An 18,739-nucleotide genomic window follows, 5' to 3' on the forward strand; every position below is an offset into this window, starting at 1 on the left:
AACAATTATTACGTAAGCTTACCTGTTCACATACATCATGGCACATTTGGTTATCCTTTGAATGATTACAACATAGTGCACCTAGGAGAAAAAATAAACACCAGATGTTTACCACTGTTAATTTAAAAAGATGATTAAACTAAATCAGATGGCTACACAAAACACTTATTCAACAGATTATTATTCATTTTAACTCAACAAACTTTTACTGCATACCTAACACAAGTCAAGGGCAGTGCTAGGTTTGAGGACAGGGTCCCTGCCCACAAGCTTGCAGGCTAACAGGGGAGATGGTCATACATTCTTTCTGTGTGTCAGAATTTTACTAAATTTGCTTTATGCATTACACCTCATTCAATCCTGATAATTATTCTATAGGCTATATTCTATTATTATACCTATAATATAAGACTAAGTGATGAAAAGGAAGTGAATTTTGTTTTGGACATGTTAAATATAAGGTTCCTACAGGACACCCAGGTGGAAATTCCAGTAAAGTCAGAAATTAAAGTACTTCCCACCCACATCTCTCAAACAAAGAAGGGCTGAAGACATAGGACTTGACCCCAAAAGTCTGAGGGGCAAGGAGACGTAGTCTACTAGGAAGACAGCATCATAGGGCTTTCGGAGAGAGGTCCTATCTCTAACTATAGGACTTTCTTTGGACTGGGGCTAGTTGCCCTGTTCCCAAGCCTGGGGACGAGGGGAATCCTCTCCGGATTTGGTGGTACCTCAGGGATGCAGCTGGCATCAGGAGGAACCAGTCCCATGCCCTGAAGTGCTGTGGCTTGCGGGGTTACCTTTCCAGCAGCATCATTAATACGCACAGATTGGGAGCTTGGAAAGCGGCTGGGCGTGGGGCATAGGAGACGGCCCACTTTGGCTGTGAGCGGGGCACAGTGAGAATGGATCCAAAGGAGTGATTTGGGACACCTGGTTGGAGAAGAAGGGACTGGGGGTTCACCATTTTTCTCCCCATAACCACCAAGGTGGAACCTCAGTGGAGGTGGGGCCTCAGTGGAGGCAGGACCCATTTACATCAAACCAGGCCCCTCCCTGCTGGGTAGCTGCAAATTCCAGTAATTCCAGCATCTATCCGTCTCCCGTTAAAAAAAAAAAAAAAAGGAATTTCTTTTTTTTACAGGAGACGGATAGATGCTGCGGAAACAGACGGCCCTCTCCTCCAGACCAGAACTGCTGCATTGCCTGGATTAACTCTAGGTCAGTTCTTGTTATTCACATATATTCTCCCTTTTCTCTTTATCTCTTCCCTCCTCTAGACTGGTTACTCTGATTATTGGTTTGCTTAAACAGACATATTTAGTCCATCTTCTTGATGCATGTTCTACATCTTCTTTCCTTTCTCTCTCTCTCTCTCTCTGCAATAATCAAGCCATATAGTTTCTCTAGGCAACATTATCTTCATTTCTTCCTCCTTGTCTCCTTCCGTATTCTCCATTTTCTCTCTCTGGATTAAGCCTTTTGGTCTCTCTGCCTGGTCAATGTTTATTTTCTCTTTCTCCCCGCCCCTTTTCATTTCTCTCCTTGTATATGCTCTTCCATCAGCACTGCCTCCACCCTGCTCTTTATTTGTAGCTGGTGTTTCTGGTTTTATGCTTTTAGATAGTCATTTTGTTTTTTTGTTTTTGTCTGTTTGCTTGTTTGTTGGATTTCTTTGTGCATTTGCATGTTCTCGTTCCCTATCTGTCTGTCTGTTTTCCTTTCCAGGGCTATTTCAAGGAAGAAACTAAGGCAAACATGGTGGAGAGTCCAAAACATCACTACAAGTAGGGAAATAAAATAACCAAAGTCACAACAACAGAGAGCAAGTGACACACTTCAAAAAACACCTCCTGAATGGCCAGGCCCTGGACAGTGTATGAGCCTCCTTTAATTTAGCCGTACTCCAGGTGCAGAGCACATAACAAGCTTTTAAAACTTACAAGAGGCAGAAAGCTAGCCGAAATGATGAAATGGAAGAAGTCTTGAAAGAAATTCCAGGAAGAAGTGACAGCTAAAGAATTGATCAAAACAGATATAAGCAACATAACTGAACAAGAATTTAGTATAACAGTCATAAAATTAATTGCTGGGCTTAAAAAAAGACACAGAAGACAGCAGAGACTCCATTGCTGCAAAGATCATGGATCATAAAAATAGTTATGATAAATTTAAAAATGCTATAAATGAGGTACAAAATAAAATAGAGGTGGCCACAGCGTGGACTGAAGAGGCAGAGAGGAGAATAGGTGAATTAGATATCAGATAAAATTACAGAAAAAGAGGAAGTTGAGAAAAAGAGATAAAATGATCCAGGAGCACAAAAGAAGAATTCGAGAACTGAGTGATGCAATCAAACAGAATAATATCCATATCACAGGAATTCTAGAAGAAGAGAGAGAAAGAGGCTGAAGGGGTACTTGAACAAATCATAGCTGAGAACTTCCCCAACTTGGGGAAGGAAACAGATGTTGAAATCCAAGAGGCACAGAGAACTCTGCTCAGACATAATTTGAATTGATATTCTGCACGACATATTATAGTGAAACTAGTAAAATACAAGAATAAAGAGAGAATTCTGAAAGCAGCTAGGGACAAATGGGACTTAACATACAAAGGTAGACACATAAGGGTAGTAGCAGACCTATCTCCTGAAACCTAGCAGGCCAGAAAGGAATGGCAGGAAATCTTCAACGTGATGAACAGGGAAAATATGCAGCCAAGAATCCTCTATCCAGCAAGCCTGTCATTCAGAATAGAAGGAGAGATAAAGGTTTTCCCAAACAAATAAAAACTGAAGGAATTCATCACCACTAAATCAGCCCTACTAGAGATCCTAAGGGGGACTCTATGAGGGAATTGTTGCAAGGAACACAAAGTACCAGAGACACCACTACAAGCATGAATCCTACAGAGAACACAATGACTCTAAACCCATATTTTTCAATAATAACACTGAATGTAAATGGACTAAATGCTCCAATCAAGACACAGGGTATAAGAATGGATTAAAAAAAAAAACAAGACCCATCTATTTGCTGTCTACAAGAGACTCATTTTTAGACCTGAGGACAGCTTCAGATTGAAAGTGAGGGGATGGAGAAATATCTATCATGCTACCGGAAGTCAAAAGAAAGTTGGAATAGCCATACTCATATTGGACAAACTGGTCTTTAAAGTAAAGGCGGAAACAAGAGACGAAGAAGGGCATTATATAATAATCACAGGATCTATCCGTCAGGAAGAGCTAACAATTATAAATGTCTAAGCACCGAAATTTGGTAGCACCCAAATATATAAGACAATCACAAATATAAGCAATCTTATTGATAAGAATGTGCTAATTGCAGGGGACTTTCACACTCCACTTACAGTAATGGATAGATCAACCAGACAGAAAAATCACTAAAGAAACAATGGCCCTGAACAACATATTGGATCAGATGGACTTGACAGACATATTTAAAACTCTATATCCCAAAGCTGTGGAATTCACTTTCTTCTCAAGTGCACAGGGAACATGGTACATTCTCCAAGATAGATCACAACCCTGGGTCACAAAGCAGCCCTCAATAAATATGAAAGAATTGAGATCATACCATGCACACTTTCAGATCACAATGCTATGAAACTTGAGATCAACCACAGGAAAGTCTGGAAAACTTCCAAAGCATGGAGATTAAAGAACACCCTACTAAAGAATGAATGGGTCAACCAGGCAATTAGAGAAGAAATTTTAAAATATATGGAAACAAATGAAAATGAAAATACAACAATCCAAACTCTTTGGGATGCGGCTGAGGCAGTTCTAAGAGGAAAGTACATTGCAATCCAGGCCTATCTCAAGAAACTAGACAAAACCCATATACAAAATCTAACAGTGCACCTAAATGAACTAGAAGCAGAACAGCAAAGACACCCCAAACCCAGCAGAGGAAGAGAAATAATAAATATCAGGACAGAAATAAACAATATAGAATCCAAAAAAACAGTCGAACAGATCAGTGAAACCACAAGTTAGTTTTCTGAAAAAATAAACAAAATGAATAATCCTCTAGTCAGGCTTCTCAAAAAGAAAAGAGAGAGCACCCAAATAGACAAAATCACGAATGAAAATGGATTTATTACAACCAATTCCTCAGAAATGCAAGTAATTGTCAGGGAATAAGATAATAAAATAATATAATATCAGGGATAAGATAAAAACTAAGAGCCTTGGACCAGATGGCTTCCCTGGGGAATTCTAACAGACATTTAAAACAGAATTAATACCCATTCTTCTCAAGCTGTTCCAAAAAATAGAAATGGAATGAAAACTTCTGGACTCATTCTGTGAAGCCAGCATCACTTTGATTCCCAAACCAGACAGAGATCCAGCAAAAGAAGAAAACTACAGGCCAATATCCCTAATGAATATGGATGCAAAAATCCTCAACAAGATACTAGCAAGTCGAATTCAACAGTATATAAAAAGAATTATTCACCATAATCAAGTGGTACTCATTCCTGGGTTGCAGGGCGGGTTCAATATTCGCAAATCAATCAATGTGATGCATCACATTAACAACAACAACAAAAAAGATAAGAACCATATGATTCTGTCAATAGATGCAGAAAAAGCATTTGACAAAATACAGCATCCTTCTTAATAAAAACCCTCGAGAAAGTCAGCATAGAAGCCATTTGTGAGAAGCCCTCAGCTAACAGCATCCTCAATGGGGAAAAACTGAGAGCTTTCCTCCTGAGATCAGGAACACGACAGGGATGTCCACTCTCACCAATGTTGTTTAACATAGTGCTGGAAGTCCTAGCATCAGAAATCATACAACAAAAGGAAATAAAAGGCATCAGAATTGGCAAAGAAGAAATCAAACGTTCACTTTTTGCAGACAACATGATACTCCACATGGAAAACCTGACAGACTCCACCAAAAGTCTGCTAGAACTGATCCATGAATTCAGCAAAGCTGCAGGGTACAAAATCAACGTACAGAAATTGGTTGTCTTTTTATACACCAATAACGAAGCAAAAGAAAGAGAAATCAAGAAACCGATCCCATTCACAATTGCACCCAAAACCATAAAATACCTAGGAAGAAACCTAACCAAAGGTGTAAAAGATGTGTATGTTGAAAACTATAGGAAACTTATGAAGGAAATTGAAGAAGACATAAATAAATGGAAAAACATTCCATGCTCATGGATTGGAAAAGTAAATATTGTTAAAATGCCAATATTCCCCAAAGCAATCTACACATTCAATGCAATCTCAATCAAAATTGCACTAGCATTCTTCTTAAAGCTAGAACAAACAATCCTGAAATTTGTATGGAACCACAAAAGATCCTAAATAGTCAAAGTAATATTGAAGGAAAAAACCAAAACGGAAGGCATCACAATCCCAGACTTTAGCCTCTACTACAAAGCTGTAATCATCAAGACAGTACGGTACTGGCACAAAAGCAGACACATACACCAATGGAATAGAGAACCCAGAATTGGACCCACAAATGTATGGCCAATTAATCTTTAACAAAGCAGGAAATAGTATCCAATGGAAAAAAGACAGCCTCTTTAACAAATGGTGCTGGGAGAACTAGACAGCAACATGCAGAAGAATGAAACTAGACCACTTACATCATACACAAAAATAAAATGGATGAAGGATCTGAATGAATATAAGATGAAACCATCAAAACCCTAGAGGAGAAAGCAGGAAGGAACCTCCTTGACCTCCACTGCAGCAATTTCTTACTTCACACATCTCCAAAGGCAAAGGAATCAAAACAAGAATGAATTATTGGGACCTCATCAAGATAAAAAGCTTCTGCATTGCAAAGGAAACAATCGACAAAACTAATAGGCAACCAATGGAATGGGAAAAGATAGTTGCAAATGACATATCAGATAAAGGGCTAGTATCTAAAATCTAAAAGGAACTCACCAAACTCCACACCCGAAAAACAAATAATCCAGTGAAGAAATGGGCAGAAGACATGAACAGACACTTCTTCAAAGAGGACATCCAGATAGATGGCCAACAGACACATGAAACGATGCTCAATGTCACTCATCATGAGGGAAATACAAATTAAAACCACACTGAGATACCACCTCATGCCAGTCAGAGTGGCTAAAATGAACTAATCAGGAGAATATAGATGCTGGCAAGGATATGGAGAAATGGGCACCCTCTTATTGGGAATGCAAACTGGTGCAGCTACTCTGGAAAACAGTGTGGAGGCTCCTCAAAAAATTAACACTAGAACTCCCCTATGACCCAGCAAGAGCACTGCTAGGAATTTACCCAAGGGATACAGGAGTGCTGATTCATAGGGTACAGGTACCTCAATGTTCATAGCAGCACTCTCAACAATAGCCAAATCATGGAAAGAGCCTAAATGTCCATCAACTGAAGAATGGATCAAGAAGATGTGGTTCATCTATACAATGGAATACTACATGGCAATGAGGAAGAATGAAATCTGGCCATTTGTAACATTGTGGATGGAACTTGAGGGTATTATGGTAAGTGAAATAAGTCAGGCAGAGAAAGACAGATACCATATAGTTTCACTCATATATGGATCAGGAGAAACTTAACAGAAGACTGTGGGGGAGGGGAAGGAGAAAAATAGTTACAGAGATGGAGGAAGGCAAACCATAAGAGACTCTTAAATATTGAGAACAAACTGAGGGTTGATGGGGGGTGGGGGAGAGGGGAAGGGAGGTGATGGGCATTGAGGAGGGCACTTCTTGGAATGAACACTGAGTGTTATATGGAAACCAACTTGACAATAAACTATATTAAAAAAAAGAAAAGAAAAGGCACTGAGTCTGGGGCTACAGATACAACAATGAACAAATAAATGTTATGTTCTCTGACTTTATCCGGTTACAGTCTGATGGTAGAACAAAGTCTAGGCAAGAGGATAGGATCTAAGGTCATTCACTAATAAATTAAGAGGAAAGTTGACAGCCTCCATTTTCTCAGTCAAACACAGATTAGGTCTGAAAACAGTGTTGAGATGGGGTTGGAGGCTTGAGGTGAAACTGTAGAAGTGTGGAACAGTCACTTCAGAGGACAGAAAAAGGAGGCAACTACAAATAGGTTTCTCAAGCTTGTATTCTACTCATGACTTGTTAATATCTATTCCTCAGAAGAAAATGTTTCATGTTCAAATAAACTGGGAAATGAGGATTAAAAAAAGTTACAGAGAATTCCTTACTGCAGGACCAAAGCCTTTAATATGTTTATACATTATTAATCTCCCAAAAAGGGATCCAAGTAGATAGACTCCTCATAGCACAGAACATTTTCTTCATGCCACTTACTAAATTTCAGAATGCCAATTTGAGAAACATGAAATTAGAGAAAAGGAACAATGTTGCCAAGCAGCATTACAAACCCAGGGAAATGTATAAATTGGCTATAAAGATAATCAGCAGGGACATGTTATTATTCTAGAGTGGACCCGACTGGAAAAAAAAGATACAGCTAGCTGGACTGATTAGGGGCTGTCAAAAGAGACAAGAAGATGAAAATATTTCAGGCAGCTGGATCAGATAAAATAAAAATAAAAATTTGCAACATAATCTCTTCAAATGCAATCTATACAATTTCAGTATACAAATTAGATGAAAGAAGGGCTTTTATTATTGAAGGTAGGATTTGTATGGGGAGAAAGCAATGAATAAATAGATGAATCACAGAAGTCCTATTTAGATCTTATAAAAAAACCCTTCTACATTCAAAACTGGAAATTGTTCTGCATAAAACAGTGTCAAAGTTTATGACATTATTGGCATATTACTATAGTTTTGTTCCATAGAAGACTACTGTGGGGCTGGCTTTCCAATATTATTTCTATGGGGGAAAAATGGCTTCAAGTTCTAAAACACTTGACTTACAAATTCTGAAGAATATAAAAGTGTCACTAAGTTTCAGAAGAAGAAAAAGTCCCTTGTTTGTAAAGCTATAGTTGCTTTCTTAGAAACTTTAATTCAAGCTGAGGGGGCCAATCACTCATGAAGCTTTCTCAAAACACCCCTTCTTCCCCGACATGCCATGCTTCCCCGCCCCCCCTCATCTTCTAATATTTGGTTATGTCCCCAGCCTCATTACTCATTAGAATGGGGAGGGCAGGTAGGAAAAAGAAAAACAAAAAACAAAAAAGGCTCTCCTATGTGACAATGATGTACTCTTTTGAAGTCCTGTAGAAACTGCCACTTTCTACTAGCCTCTAACACAAAGGTCATTTGAGGGCAAAAAATCCAGCTGATCGTGAGCAAAGATAACTCAGGATAACATATGGTCCCAATAAGCACAAGCTTAGCAAAAAGTAAACATTCAGGCAGACAAGAGTCTGATTTGGGCCTAGGGAGTTTTGAAAAACAGTTTCTTGGAGCAAAGGTCTATTTAGAACAGAAACAAAATGTGTTATAATTAAAATTCCAAAAACAATGGAAAGTTTTATTAAAAATATAAAAGCCTATCTTTTTCCTATTTAATAGTTAAGGTCAAATTTACAATGTAGTGACTCCCAAAGTTAAATTTTTAAAATAATTCTTTTTTTCATTGAGAAACTCCCAGCTTTGGAAAATAAAAAGCACAATGATCTATACTCCCACTGTCTTGCCAGAACCTATGTTGACATTTTGACATATTTCTTTCTAGTCTTTCCAAAAGCCTTCTGATAGTTCTGACAATGTGGGATTACAGAGGGCAACCCAAAGTCTTCTGGTAATAACTCCCTTCCCCCTCCCAATGGAGCATTCCTCTGTAATAGTACATTTCCTCCCTTGAGAGGGCTGCCACCTTCCGTGAACAGGCTCAGGGGACCTATGCTCCACCACATTTTCCATACCCTCTTCTTAACCTTAGCCATTATTATATTGGTGCACATTTTTCCTTTGAAACTTATTTGAATCTGTAACACTGCCTATTTTTCAAGAAATAAATGTCTACAAATAGGCATCAATTCATATGCCTTCATTAAGAATGGGGAGAACGGATTCAAATGCAATTAATGTAGCAATTAAAGGTCTTTGTCTTTTTTAGAGCTATTAAAATGGGTTAATTGGGTCATTTAACAATTAGAGTGCAAAAAACTCTCCAAAGCCTTATGTTTTTATATAAGACAATTAATTCTAGAAATATTTTGTTTTCCTAATTTGTTTTTAATCTAATTTCTTATTCTTCAAGAAAAATAGTTTAAAACTCTGCTTCTTTGCATGAAATGGAATTGAACAGATAAAAGTAAATTAGTTCAAAATAAAATTTGATATTCACATTATGAAAATAAAAAGCTCAGGTGTTATCCTCATTAAAGACACATAAGGTACTCTGGTTTCTCTTCAGATCTCATAAATCTTTCGCCTTTTTAAAGACACATATGGATGAGTGTCATATTTTGCACTCTTATTCCAAGAGTCTGTAATTGTAAAATTAATAAAACAAAAAACGAAATAGATTGCTAAAAGCCATGTATATTGGCTTTAAGGAGGTACAACCTAGAAATATGCAAGCAGAATTTCCTAATAATTAGAAACATCAAGGTTTGGCTAATAGTTTGTGTACTAAGAAAGTTAGTGTGCTAAAGAAAGGCAATAAGCAGGAAGCACATGCTCCAGCCACAAGGGAAAAAATGCAACTTCTAAGACCAACCAGCACTTAAAACAACAAATACACACCCTAATCTAAAACTAAAATATTCACAGAATTATAGGATTTTTGAAGTTAAAAGGAATTTTGCCACAGAAACCTCCTACAAGCTATCAATTTAGTTAATGAAAAGCCATTCTTGTTTTCTTTTCTAAAGAAAATATTCCTAATTAATGTCTTTCTAAAGAATTACTAAAACGGGACACATATCTATCTATCTATCTATCTATCTATCTCACACTGTTGAGGAGAAAAATACTAAATCTGAGCAAATACTAGAAAAAGATCATTCTAAATAAAAAAGACAGGTTAGCAAAAAACTGATCCTGCGGTGCCTGGGGGGCTCAGTTGTTTGAGCAACCTACTCTTGATTTAGGCTCGGGTCATGATCTCATGGTTGGGTTGGTGACACAGAGCCCCGCCTTGGGCTCAGTGCTGACAGCTTGAAGCCTGCTTCGGATTCTCTCTCTGCCCCTCCCCTCCTCACACTTGCTTGCTGCATGTGCACTGTCTCCCTCTCTCTCTCAAAATAAATAAACATTTAACAATAAATAGATGAAAAATGTAACAGCTGGGGCGCCTGGGTGGCTCAGTCGGTTGCATGGCCGACTTGGGCTCAGGTCATGATCTCACGGTTCATGAGTTTGAGCCCCGCGTCGGGCTCTATGCTAACAGCTAGCTCAGAGCCTGAAGCCTGTTTCAGATTCTGTATCTCCCTCTCTCTCTGACCCTCCCCTGTTCATGCTGTCTCTCTGTCTCTCTCTCTCAGAAATAAATAAAACATTAAAAAAATTTTTTAAGAAAAATGTAAAAGCTGATTTTACTTTTTTTAAAACATTTTTTTCCTTTAAATTTAAGAGAGAGTGTACATGTGTGTGATCTGGGGAGAGGGGCAGAGGGAGAAAGAGAATCTCAAGCTGGCTCTAAGCTCTGGGCAGAGCCTGATGTATGGCTCGTTCTTACAACCCTAGGATCTTGACCTGAGTCGAAACTAAGTTGGACACTCAATCGGCTGAGCCACCCAGGTGCCTCTGATCTTACTTTTAATCATATTTTTATTTTCTTTTATTTTCTTTTTTTTAACAAATAGTTTATTGTCAAATTGGTTTCCATATCACATTTTTATTTTCAAAACAGCCTGGAAATTGACATTTTAAAACATTTAAATGACAACTACATCTTCAACTTATAAGTACATTCTTGCAAACATTATACTATTCCTTTTAAAGATATATATATGTTTGTGTTTATATACAAAATATATTATCACCTGAGGAAGAGCCAAATAGTAAAGTGATTACCCACATACACACTACCTGCATTCAGCATTGCGAACATTCTGTCATACCGCTTTATTTATCTCTCTAGAAAGATGATATTTTTTTCTGAATTATTGGCAAGTTACAGATATCCTTCTCCATTGCCTGCCAAACAGCCAATTATATTCATTTGATTCTATTACCAATATGACTGCCACACAGACCTTTCATAATGTCACTCTTCTAATAAAGGGCCCATAATGGCCTCTTAGGATTCCAATTCTAAACTTTCCAAATCTTCCTTTAATGTTACCTTCCCTGACCTTCTATTCTTTTTCAACAAGGAAAGCCTACAATTACCTTAGCCTTCTGACTGAAATGCTTAGTGCCCTTTCCCTGCTGACCTAAATACCAAATACGTTCAACTTTTAAATCCTACCTCAACTCTTAATACCAATAACTCCAAGCTCTGTTGGACTTTTTGGCTCTGATATTCTGGTCAGAACTGGCAACTTTAACATTTCAATCTTCTCTAACCATATCATATGTGTACTTATGGTTTCCTCAGTTTGATGTTAAACTTCTTGTATCCACTTAGCATAATGCTCAGCTCAAAAAATATGTTATTTATTGGTTAATAAGTAATAATTTTCTAGTTATACAATGCTTTTTATCAGAAAAAAAAAGCACAAAAAGTTTTATTTCTCCCACCATAGCACTTCAGCACCACATTTCATATGGTGACTAACCCATAATTTAGCAACATCATAAGAGGTTTTGGCCTAGAACAAAAGAGAAATTGGACCCAATCATTTACACAGGCACAGATGTATGCAGCCAGTTGGTGATGGCCCTTGCAGCCACAGCTCAAGAAGAGTTGGAGCAGGGGCAGCTGAAATTCTATGGTAGTCCAGAAACGATGAGTAAAAAGAGGAAGCTGGTTGGTGAAGAGTGAGTGGGAAATGCAGGAGGTGCACAGAGAAGCTATGCAAGGTAGAGAGAGACTGTCCCTAACAGTAGTCTTAGCTCCTGGCAGCTTTCCATTTCCCACAGCAGTCCAAGGTCTGCTCTGCTGAATTTCCTACCTTTGGATTTCCATGTGCCTCCCTGTGAGATGCTATGCAGCTAGCCCCCAATCCTGAGCTACCTCGGTTTCTGTTCCCTTAGGAGGTCAAGAAAACCTTAACCTAGACATTCATCATTATGAAACAACTAAAGCAAATGACTCTCCTAAGGGCCTCCTCACAGACACTGATAGCTCGTATTCTTGGATAAAGCCTTTGCCCTACGCTGCAGGCCTCCCATCTGTAAAACAAGGAATCTAAAAGTACAAAGTCTGGCTCCCAGTGGTATATTCCATGATGAGAAAGTTTCTCTTAATACTGTATTTTTCTTCTTGTTTACATGTTATCGATGTGCTTTACAGCACTGATCACATGTGCTATATACTTGACTAAATCACATTTTTCCTCAGAAATATTCTCCAGAGTTAGAATATAAATAGATACATACTAATATAACTACATAATGTTAGCAATGTAGATATGCATATATTGGTGATATTTAATGTCTGAATTTCCTACTAAACAATAAACTCCATGAAAGCAGAGACCATGTGTGGTTTTGCTTCCCACTTTTTATCTGATGCCTATCACAGTGTCTGGCACTATTAACCGCTTAACAAATACTTGCTTAACGGATTACTGACAGGTATGAAATTTAGCTGAACAAGCAATGGACCTAGGGCAGTTATTCCCAATATCCACCTTAAACCTACACAAAAACAGAACTTTTGATGCTCTTGGCTCACCTGCCAGCTCTCCTCTAATCCGCTCCTCCCCATCTTCCCGACTTTGGTAAATGGCATCATGTTTTACAAAATTGCTCCACGTAAAAATCTACAAATAATCTTTAATTTCTCCTTCCCTCACTTCCCACATCCAATCCATCAGCAATATATCTTGAACCTCTCCTCTTCTATCTCCACCATTATCTCCCCTTCACTCTAAGTCACCATTATCTCCTGAGAGGTCTTCTAGTTGACCTGCTTTCACTCCAACCCCACTATAATCACGGGGTTTTTTGTGTTTCATTCAGCAGCCAAAGTGATCTAAAATATAAACCAAAGCTTATATCTCTTACATAATGCTCCACTAGTTTCTTTCTGCACAATAAAATCCATAATCCGTATGCGGCTTTTTTGCAAGGCTCAGCACCGTTAGCTCTAGCCTGTCCCTGCCCACTATGCTGCAACCACATAGGCTCCTTCTTGCCTTGGTGCCTCTGCACTTTCTGGTCTCTATCTCTGTCTTTCTTAAGAGCTTTAGTCTTCAGACTTTGCTTCTCAACTTTACCTTTTCAAAGAGGCCTTTCTTCTGTCACTATGTAAACAACTCCCCCTCTACTCACACAATTCTGTTATCAGCTGGTTTCCTCATAGCATACTTATCACTATCAAAAGTCATTTTATTTATCCGTCTGTCTATCTCTCCTCTGGTAGAATGCAAACTCCTTGAGAGCAGCAACCTTATATCCAGAACAGCATCTGACATATAGCAAACACTCAGTATTTTTCAAATGAACAAATTTCTGCAGTATGCTTTGTTTTTTTAAAAAACTGCATTTAAAATATATAAAAACCACCTCCTTGACACTGTTCCACTTTTTGTCTAGAAGAGGAGCACTTTTGGTGAAAAGTATGGTTCTTGAGACTGCTTCAATCTATGGCTATGAGACAGGAACTTTTTCAGCATACCAGAATAAACTGTCATATCTGGTCTATCACCAATCCTGGTTCTTTCCACAAGGTGGGCCAAGATATGTCTTTGTGAAGAGAATCTGCTTTTTATTACTTTCCACCAAATAGTGTTTCCTTTTTCCTAATTTAAAATTCATCACATTCTTTTTCAGGACTCTAAGCTATTACATAATTCCTTAAATGTCAGCTTATTGAAATTTAGCCCTTAATGTTACATCTTTCCCTCTTTTATACCATTACAAAACATCTTAAATAGAAACAGAGCTACTATTAGGTGCCGTGACACACAGATCCTGAGACCTGAGCATAGGGTCTCATCCCATCCTTCTGAAGAGAACATTAGAAATGGGCAGGGGGAGGAGCGCCTGGGTGGCTCAGTTGGTTAAGCGTCTGACTTCTGCTCAGGTCATGATATCATGGTTTTGGGTTCGAGCCCCGCATCGGGCTCTATGCTGACAACTAGCTCAGAGCCTGGAGCCTGTTTCAGATTCTATACCTCCCTCTCTCTCTCTCTGGCCCTCCCCTGCTCATGCTCTCTCTCTCTCTCTCAGAAATAAATACAACATTAAAAAAAGAAAAAAAAGAAAAAAGAAATGGGCAGGGGGAGGAGAGTGGCGTGCAGGGCTGGGACTGGAAAGCACAGTGGGATAGGAAGAGGGGCACTACTCCCATGTAGCATGGCCACACTTCACAAGAGATAATAACACTGAATAAGTAATATCATTCCTTCACCTCCACCCCCAGGTATAGCAATAAAAATCTCTATGAACAGATTAGACTTGTAAAGCCTTATACCAGAGGATACATGGACAGGTACCCAGCCTTGGAGAGGAAAAAGAAGACTGATCAGTAATAAAAGCCAGGCATTCACTGAAATATAATTTAATAGTTTGTTCTCAGTTTTTATTTAGGATTGAAGAACATTTTCCACACTTTCTTCAAGCCCACAGTGGAAGCTTTTGTCCATTGTATTATTTAATGTCCTCTATGTAAGGACCAGGCAATATATCCTTCCTAGAATTTAGCACAAGGGACAAATCTCACTTTTAGCTCCAAGTGGAAATTTTTCTTTTTATCAAACAATGCAAACTCTATGCTGTCATGGACTTTTAAAGCTGAAAGGGTCTTTAGAAATTATCTAGCTCAGCATTTTCTAAAGCGTCCTTTAGGTCTCATGAACAAAAAAAGAGCTCTATAAGCAAACGAGTCTCTTTTTCTATAATTATTGAAATATAAATCATGTTAAATTAACTAAACAAGGCCACTAGACTGAGGTGGTTTTAATGCCTCAGTAGCCTACGTATGCAAATTAAAACCTAAGCTTATAATACCTCGAGATTAAGAAATCAAAACCTAAGGACACCCAATTATAAACAGCCACCTAGGCTTTCCCCGATAAGGCAGCTGCTTAAGCTGTAGCCAATCAAATAACTTCCTTGCTTTGCTTCCACATCTCCTCTATGAAAATCCTTCCCTCAGCTCTTGTCACTTCCCTTTTGGTGCTACTGGATTCAAATCAATTTTCGCTCAAATAAACTCTTAAATTTTTTAACATGCCTCAGTTTCTACATTAACAATCATGACCACTAAACTCACCTTTTGATTTTTATTTATTTTTAAAGATATTATTATTTTTTAAAAGATATTATTTTTAAGTAATCTCTACACCCAACATGGGGCTTGAACTTACAACCAGAGATCAAGAGTCACATGCGGTACCAGCTAAGCCAGCCAGGCTCCCCTAAACTCACCCTTTTAAAGTGTACAATTTAAGGCGCCTGAGTGGCTCAGTCGGTTAAGTCTCTTGGTTTCCACTCAGGGCATGATCTCACGTTTCGTGGGTTCGAGCTCCATGTCAGATTCCACAGTTGGCAGTCCGGAACCTGCTTCAGATTCTCTCTCTCCCTCTCTCTCTGCCCCTCTCAGCTTACGCTATCTCTGTCTCTCTCAAAATAAATAAATAAACTTAAAAACAAAGTGTACAGTTCAGTTGTTTTTAGTATATTCATGGAATTGTGCAACCATCACTACTACTTAATTTCAAGAACATTCTCATTACTGTTAAAAGAAACTCCATACCAATAGCAGTCTTTTTCCCATTCCCTCAGCAAACAAGTTTCTTTATTATAGAATCCTTGGACCCTTTATTGTGAATCTAACATGTTTTGTGCATTTATAAGAGAAGGGTACTATGTGCAGTGTTTCCCAAACATATTTAATAGGTAACATTTCAGTGCTTATTATATGCTATTCTAAATTCTATGCATGTATTACTTCAATTAATTCTCACAATAAAACCCTAAAGGGACTGTACATAATAACTGTGGCTATTAACACACAAAAAGATTAAAGCTAAGTAACTTGTTCAGATATTCTTAATTACTCCACTCTAATATTTCCCACAGAACCAACTGATTGTGGGATGAGAATGGACAACTAATTTTCTATGGGCCATAACTTTGAAGTGCTTTAGATTGACTTTATGAGAAAAAAATGGGGCCCAGAAAGGTAAGCTGATTTAGCCAAGAATACACAGCATATTCCTATTCTCTCTCTCGCTTGAGTTCTAATTGACAGCTAAATTTGGAACCTCATTACAATTAACTATCTAATCCCAGGCTCCTGACACAATTCCCTCCCACCTACAAAAAGCAAAAAAAAAAAAAAAAAAAAAAAAAAACCTTTTAACTGTAAACTGCCTTAAAACCTTGTTGCGATTGATTTTGCTCTTTCCACATGTCTCTCCCTGTAGGGAATGCATGTCCCCACCACTCTGCACCTATAAATCCCAGCCATCTTTTAAGGTCTGAGCAGCTGAAGGATCTCTCGATTTTCCTCCCACCCTAGACGGATGTCATCTCTCTCCCTCTGTGCACCCACAGTCTTCCATCTCCTCTGGACACACTGGCCTTGAACTCCAGCGGCTTGTGTCCTGCTGTACCCCACCTCCTAGCCAGAGAGCTCGAAGAGGGCAGGAGTTGGCATCAACTCCGAAAGCCCGGCACGTGGGAGATACTCTACAAGCGCTGAACAATTTCTTATCCATTCTTGGTTTAATTCCTCAAGAGCAAGAATAACAAGTCTCCTTAAGCCTGCTGGCCGCCCGAAAGCAGAGTTTACTGATTTTTAATCTATCTCCCGCCAGATCCCAGCGCTGCCTTGGACACACAGCGCACCCACCGCGGGTGGCAGCAGAACTGGACTTAGCAGAATTGGATTTAGCAGGCCGATTCTCTTCAGAGACTTGAACCTGGCAGGCTGTGGGGCCCATCAGTGCTCGCCGCCCGAGGTCTGCCTTACTGAACCGAGGGTCAGGTTACAACCGGCCAGGGCGGCAGTAAGGCTCCTGCACCTCGGAAATCCCATCCAACCCTCGCCACCCTCCTGGGCGAAGGGATTTCACCCTTTTCTGACAGAGACCTGAGCCCAGTGTGGGTTTGAGGGCCGAGACGGCGGCCCCTGTCCGGTGGGTGACAGAGCAAGGCCTCGAACCCGGGTCACCGTTCCCAGGGCAGCAGATGTCCAGGGCGGACAGAGCGAGAGTGGAGAGGGCTCCTCGCTCGTCCCGTCTGGGCGACCCCTTCCTCCTGCTGGAACCTCCGGACCCTGGGTCACCGCACTTGGTCCAGGTCTGGGAGTCGCGCGCACCCCCGCCCCCTGCCCCGCGCCATCTTGGAGCGCTGAGGCTGCCGCCCTGGACCGCCCCGAACCGTTGCTCCAGCAGTTACTCACCCACACTGCCCGGGGCCAGGCCCCCTGCCACCTCCGCGACCCGCGCCACGGACAGGAGAAGCAGCAGCGCGCCTCGGGGGGAAGCCGGGACAACCGCCATGTCCGGGCCAGGGGGTCCGGAGCCGCGGGATGCTCGGACCCAGCCTGGCCGCCGCCGCTGCTCGCGGAGGCCCCGCCCCGGCGCCCTGCACCTTTAGTGATTGGCTGCGGCGCTCTCAGGCCCCGCCCCTCGGCCTCTGGGAGTTTCCAAAACCTGCTGGGGGCGGGAACATTCCCGAGACCCCGGCTCTTTGTTACAGCCCAGCTGTGTGACGGCTTCTGCTGCGGAGTCCCGCAGCCAGCGTTCCGCCCGTTCAGGGTCAGAAGTAGTCAGAGCTGGAAGGGCCCTTACAACTCCTCTACCACCTCCGAACTTTGCAGCTGGGGTCACTGAGGCTCAGAGAGGAGACCGACCTTCCCAAGATCACACTTGCAAGTCCAAGGCTGAACCAAAGGGACCTCTCCCTTTCACTTCTCTTTACCCTCAATGGGCTTCTTAATATCCTTTCTGCCGAGACACTGCCTCACACCCAAAGAAGACAACTGGGTCAACCTGACCTCCCTTAAAATCTGAGGGGCACTGCCCAAGACATGGTCCCCTGGCAGGGGACTGAGGGACAGATTCGCTACCAAAGCTCAAGTAGCACATGTAGCCTCTATGTCTTTGATGTACAGTTTAAGTACCTATTCCTATTAGGGAAGATTGAGGGTTGGACTGCTTGTGTATCTAGATATGGAGAGCCTTGAATGTCAGGTTGAGTTTAGATTTCGTTTAAGATATAATTTGGAGGTGGATCCCCACTCTACCCCTTACCCCACAGCTATTGTGAGGAATGTTTGAGAGGGCCCACTGGTTATCAAAGTGCCTCTTGTCTCTCTCTTTCTCTCCCTCACTTTTCCCCCATCTCTGCTCCTGAATTAATACCTTTTGTTCTCCCTTCCCTTAAAAAAAAAAAAAAAAAAAGCGCATCACCACAGGTATGAGTGTAAAATTCCTTAATATTATCAAATATCCAGTAATTATTTACATTTCCCCTATTGTCTTCTCATTTCCTTTTACAGTTTTTCTAGTTCCAAACAAAATCTATATATTGAAGTTAGTTTATATGTGCTTTAGGTCCCTTTATATCTATTCCAAGTTTACAAAGGGAAAATATAAATAAATCGTGATATTCTTTCTAAAGCATTTGCTGTGATGACAATCTCTGGCTTCAAACTCTGAGAGGTTGCCTCTTTCTTACAGGATAGAATGACGTGCAGTTATTTAACATGGTGTCAGAGGTTCTT

At 40.2% G+C, this 18,739-nt stretch overlaps 1 protein-coding gene across 1 annotated transcript in view; it reads right to left on the reverse strand.

Moving 5' to 3' along the window:
• Positions 1 to 18,479, reverse strand: part of RECK (reversion inducing cysteine rich protein with kazal motifs) — an 84,414-nt gene extending 65,935 nt beyond the window's left edge. Inside the window, exons 1-2 of the mRNA XM_039234856.1 lie at positions 17,414 to 18,479; positions 23 to 81 (exon numbers count right to left, since the gene is read on the reverse strand). Coding sequence (XP_039090787.1) covers positions 23 to 81; positions 17,414 to 17,513 — 159 coding nt within the window. The 5' untranslated portion in view covers positions 17,514 to 18,479. The remainder of the gene's footprint in view (positions 1 to 22; positions 82 to 17,413) is intronic.
• Positions 18,480 to 18,739: the final 260 nt, after the last annotated feature.

This window comes from Hyaena hyaena, unplaced genomic scaffold (genome assembly GCF_003009895.1).
Source record: "Hyaena hyaena isolate Hyena2069 unplaced genomic scaffold, ASM300989v1 scaffold_93, whole genome shotgun sequence".
In the NCBI taxonomy this organism is placed as follows: Eukaryota; Metazoa; Chordata; class Mammalia; order Carnivora; family Hyaenidae; genus Hyaena; species Hyaena hyaena.